The sequence below is a fragment of the Botryllus schlosseri genome, chromosome 16 (genome assembly GCF_051294905.1).
Source record: "Botryllus schlosseri isolate E-star chromosome 16, Bs_hap1, whole genome shotgun sequence".
NCBI classification, from domain to species: domain Eukaryota; kingdom Metazoa; phylum Chordata; class Ascidiacea; order Stolidobranchia; family Styelidae; genus Botryllus; species Botryllus schlosseri.
Genome location: NC_137251.1, coordinates 17,056,884 through 17,062,228, shown reverse-complemented (window position 1 = coordinate 17,062,228; position 5,345 = coordinate 17,056,884). Strand labels below are relative to the sequence as shown.

The window sequence follows — 5,345 nt, the reverse complement described above, 5'->3', positions numbered from 1 at the left end:
TGCAGCTCCCGTCGTCAATTTAGATAAACCTTTGCTATAGAATGTTTACAAACATTCGATATCGCAACTTTGTCCACAGCAATTTACAGCGTAAATTGTAATGTTTTGTCAGTCGGCTGTATTCAGGGTTGCCACTCCTAGTGTTTTTACACTTGATTTAGTGTATTTTGACTTGACCTCTAGTGTTCTCGTGTATTCTTTTTTTCGAAATTCGGCAAATCTAGTGTTTTATGTTAAAAAAATATTTCTAAATGAGAATGCTATTTTGATGGGCTTAAAATGGGTAATTTGTACTTGAAGAGTTAGCAATTAATATTCGTCTACACTTGCTCATTTGGCACAGGAACCAACCCAATATGACGATGCCTAGCTTGCGGTACACTTCTATCAGTAGCAGACCAAATATCCTGAGATTAAATCCTGGACCGGCAGTTCGTAAACATGATCCTAGTACGGGTGAAGTTTGTATGACAAAGACTGAAATCGACCAGGCCAACCGTCAAGCTTAACCACAGTTCTCATCCTAGCCTGAGACCGGGTTTCAAGTCCCAGAAAGTGGAAACCGTATTACTCACTCGAAGCGAACGGGTTAGTTTACCATGCCCCAATTGACTGGACTGAATATTGAATGGCTGCCATCAGGTGCATCTATATAGCCTAAAGCCCGGCGATATACACGCAGTTATATATCCTTGGTCGAGTGCCTTGCCGGAAGGTAAATTGTTACGGCCGCATTATTTGAAAAATGACGTGGCGGCATAAAAACTAAGTAGCCTATAAATTTGCGGGGGCATTCTTCCGTACATGATTGAGCTACTGTGATTTTAATTCAATATAGTGTTCAATATGTAGATTCCTTTGAGCCCTTGACAGTGTAAAAACTCGTAAAATATGAGTGTATGATGTTCTACCGATTTTCATATGCCTCTCGCGTTTTTACTTTTGATCTGAAGTAAAATTTTGTTATGTGGAACTAAAATACCTGGTAATATTGTCTCATCTGAAAAGATTGCAGAATATGTGATGAATTTGTCCTTTGCTGAGTTTCCTCGTAACGTTGTTTGTGTTAGTAAATGCATTCACCTCATAGTTTGGGCCTATTTTTCAAAACGAGTGTTTTTTATGTCGATCTAGTGTATTTTACGAACCTCGAGTGGCAACACTGCTTCCGTCTTTCAGTTTAAAGAACTAGTGAAGTTATCCCTGTCATTATTAGTATAATTTTCAATTAATAACACATATGGTTATTTATCTGTGTTACTTTATGTAACAATTATATTGAAAGCGAGCTCCACTGGCTTAGCTAAGTGAAAAAGTTTGTTCATGTTGAGGCTAGACATAGTAGATCAGTCATTCCTAAACTGCATGCAGCCGCACAGATTGTCAGATGTGTTGCGGAACTTTTTGAATTTTTTTAAGCAAACTGTAGCAAGATATGAAGTAAACTACCGTAATTCAGCAGCGACTTGACAGGCATGCGCAAAGTCATTGAAACCCTCAATACACACAAAACAATGCATATGATCGTTTATCTTCTCTTTAGTTCTCGCTATAGACTGACAAATATGATTATTGATTACTATTTTAATTGTGCAAAATGACTTGAAAGCATGAGGTTTTAACAGCGACGACAATTAACATGGGTATGTTTACATTTTATATTTCAATATTGATGATAGTGAACCTGTCAATTATTCGACCGCAGGGCAGGACAACAGTAATCGATCAGTAATCCTGTAAGGTTTTGATAAATCATCCGCTCTCACCCACAAGTAATCTTCAGGGAAGCAGACGAATATGCCTTGCATCGTTTTGGCGGTTGCTTTATATGTTATGATAGAGTTTTGAAATTGTCGAGTTTAGCCATCTCAACCCCCCCATGAAAAACACACATATGCTTAGTAGTTAGCGAATTTTGAGTCACACGTTTGAATGTGTCATATTTATGATTTGCAGATATGAAACCAATTTCATTGGCCGAAGGACTGGTGAAAAATCAGGATACTGTTGAAGCCGGACCGCAGACATCAGGTTAGACCTCGAGTTCATATTGGCGCATTCTCAAAACGATTACGTACAGAACGACAACCCGCTGAAGACTCTCGTGCAGCAGACGTGTTGCAGCGGTATCGAAACAAGGGGCAAGTGAAAAAGTGAACGGTTTTAGTTTTGTCATAAAGCTTGAAATCGAAACGTTGAATTCAAATCCATTCGCAGATACTTCGGGACGGAAGGCTATGACGTGGGGCAGATGCGTTTTCCATGTGGCATATCCCCAACGGCCGCTGGCGACATCGTAGTCGCGGATTCTTCCAACCAACGGATTCAGGTTTGTGGGTTCTGTTTTGATAACTCGCGACCGCGCTACAGCATTTGTGCTTCAAGATCTTCGACGTGAACGGAAAAGTGAAGGGAGTCATCGGGAGCTACGGAAGATCAGAAGGTCAATTCCATGACGTTCATGACGTGTGTGTGACATCACAGGGATGGATTGTCGCTTCGGACAGTTCTAATTCCCGAATACAAGTATTTGACGAACACGGGAAGTTTGTTCGGAAGTTCGGTAGCGAAGGTTCAGAGGATGGAGAACTGTACTGTCCAAACGGAGTAGCAACTGACGACAAGGGGCTGATTTACGTTTGCGACGTGAACAATGTCCGAGTTCAAGTCTTCTCGGCGAACGGAAAGTTCGTTCGGAAGTTCGGTTCGGAGCGTTTAGTAGTACCGGAATTTCTTTGCGTGACTTCAAACGGCAGAGTATGTAAGTCTTGTCAGTTCCATATCAACTCTTGTGACCTTTGACTTTTTGGCAGGTCGTTGTCAGTGACGAGGGCAATGACACTGTCCAAGTTTTCGACCTGTACGGTCGCCATCTTTTCGAGTTTGGAACAAGAGGGACGGGCGAGTCTGAGTTCACGAGTCCGACAGGAATCGCCACTGATGATGACGGCAACATTATCGTCTGCGACTGCGGCAACAACCGGGTTCAGGTTTTCACTAGTGACGGAGAGTTTGTGTCTTCCTTTGGGAGCGAGGGTTCGGAGCCGGGACAGATGAAGGAGCCGGTAGGGGTTTTCGTTTTGTCAGACGGAAGCATCACGGTCAGTGAGAGCGGCAACAACAGAGTCCAAATATTTTGAGCTATCACATCCGAACGGGAGTCGTTCCAAGTTTTTCCAATCACATGCATTTTTCTTCACGTTTTGCGGCTGTGGATATATGTTAGGGTTGCCATACGTTCCCTTTTAAGAGGATTTGTCCTCTTTTTTCAATGTGTGTATGAAAGTGTCCTCGGAGGACGCCTAAATGTCCTGTTTTTTAGGAATTTGTCCTCTTTTTCTGGAAAAAGTACTAAAATTCGATCAAAAACTCGACCCCCGCACAGGTCGAGACTTTAGTATCGGTCGAAAAGTTATCAAAATCACCTGTTTTTGTGATTTTTGCAAAGTGTCTTTCGGTTCTCAAAATATGGTAACCCTATATATAAGGGGCGGAAGACATACGGCCCGCAGGCCGGATCCGACTCGCGACGGGATTTTGATCGGCCCGCGGACAGCTTCCATACTTACATGATAATCGAGCCCACGGCCCGAATCCACATGCATTTGCGTGTAAACGTTTTCGAACGTGAACATTACAAAGCTGCGTTCCAATCGAACTTATGTTTACGTGCAATCTTTACTAAGGGTTTGTACGTCCAACATACAGCCAGAGTTCAAAGAACTTGTTGACAACTTTGACCACAGATGTCTCATTGACTTCAACAGCTATTGAAGTACGTGACTTTATTAAATTCATTGACTACTGTTTTTGGTCTCTATGCTTTACGCTTAAAATAAATATTAAATACGATTCATTTCTTATGTAGGTGGATAAATATGCAAATATTGTATGGATTCAGGAATCCGGCCCGCCAAGTACTTTATTTTCCAATATCCGGCCCGCCGGCTGGAGAAGTTGCCCGCCCCTGCTATAGATGTATATGCATGATTAAGTATGTATCTACATTCTACATATATGTATATAATAAGTAAGCCTATATTTCTGAATAAGTGTATAATACTATCAGGATAGTTATTTTTCTAAATAATTGATCTAATCCACTCCAATTCCCCAACCAATTTCCGTTGGAGCAATCATAAGGGTTCTATAAAGAAGCGTGCCAATAAGGATTAATTTTCGTTTCCAAGGTAAACCGACGTGATTAATTGGTGGTTCAGTTTCTCCACAAATACGTCAAGAAACGGTAAAGAATTATTTGTTATTTTTCCAACGTGAATTTAAGAATAGTGCAATGAATTAAGTTTGTGCAAAAAGGCGTCACACTGCCGCTCGTTTTGGAAAAACGCGAGCGTGTTAATCAGTATCAACTGTGTATCGGTAATACACAGCAGGTTTATTGGCGCTAGAAAATAAATCATTTTCATAGAAACCGACAAATATATCGGCGAGACTAGGTCCTCAATGACGAGCCCATGGCAATTTTATCAATGTGCCAGTACGTTGTGTCGTTGAAAGTATAAATTTAACCGACGACTTTGCGATCTCTAGTAATTCCATAAACACTTCACTATTGGTAGTGGAGGATGTTCAAGATGCCCGTTGTAAAGAGCGTCTGCTCAAATTTTCAAGGTTTCGGTCAATGGTACATTGTGAACAAGCTAGCGATATCGAATGAGCGTCGTTGGGATCGAGGTAAAAATTGTCAATTTTCTCAACAAATGTAGCGGACAGCTGGTTCTTGTAACGCAAGGTTCCTAGCTAACATGTATTTGTATCGAGGTAATGTGATATTTTAGTAGTAATAAGCTCACCACGTGACCTATGTCCTATATGCGATTGTGTTATATGACGACAACTACTCAACTCTTTTTGTATTGCGCAAACTTTACAAATCCTTCTTCCTATTTGCCCAAGCTTCGCAACCTTTCTTACGCAGAACAGAAGTTTTAGCTAGAGATCACTGCCTTTTTCGTATTGCGAATTTTTTCTCAAATCCGTCTTTCTATTGCCCAATAACCATTGTTACGTATTCTTAGGGTGTCAAAACCCGCATTTTCTCTCATATGGAGATGAGACTCGTTTTGTTACGCAACTCCGACGTACTTGTCTGAAATATATCTGTATCTGGTGAACCTGTGGATTACGAATTCGCCAACCTCTGGACAGCGAGTGTAATTCAAGTATTGTTACAGCACAGCCCAGAATATTTGGTCAGCTACCTCATCGCTTCAGGCGCGGCAAGCCGTCAGTTACAATATGAAAGAGTCGTGTATGCATTTCCTTGAATACAAAGACCTAACCGGCTCGATAATCATGATGAGCCATTTTGTCAAACGATCCTG

General features: G+C 41.3%; 1 protein-coding gene across 1 annotated transcript; it reads left to right on the top strand.

Annotated features, from left to right (window-relative positions):
* The first annotated feature begins 1,137 nt into the window (after nucleotides 1-1,137).
* Nucleotides 1,138-5,135, top strand: LOC145459009 (uncharacterized). Its single transcript, XM_080337534.1, has 6 exons — nucleotides 1,138-1,643; nucleotides 1,957-2,031; nucleotides 2,081-2,153; nucleotides 2,218-2,329; nucleotides 2,386-2,757; nucleotides 2,814-5,135. Exons 1-6 carry the CDS (start codon nucleotides 1,640-1,642, stop codon nucleotides 3,138-3,140), a joined length of 963 nt encoding a protein of 320 aa, XP_080193660.1. The 5' UTR covers nucleotides 1,138-1,639; the 3' UTR covers nucleotides 3,141-5,135.
* The last annotated feature ends 210 nt before the right edge of the window (nucleotides 5,136-5,345 follow it).

Coding starts and splice junctions, on each gene's coding strand:
- LOC145459009 (XM_080337534.1), top strand. Junction 2,154..2,217: donor AACAAGGGGCAAGTGAAAAA/GTGAACGGTTTT, acceptor ATCCATTCGCAG/ATACTTCGGGACGGAAGGCT. Junction 2,330..2,385: donor CTTCCAACCAACGGATTCAG/GTTTGTGGGTTC, acceptor TTGTGCTTCAAG/ATCTTCGACGTGAACGGAAA.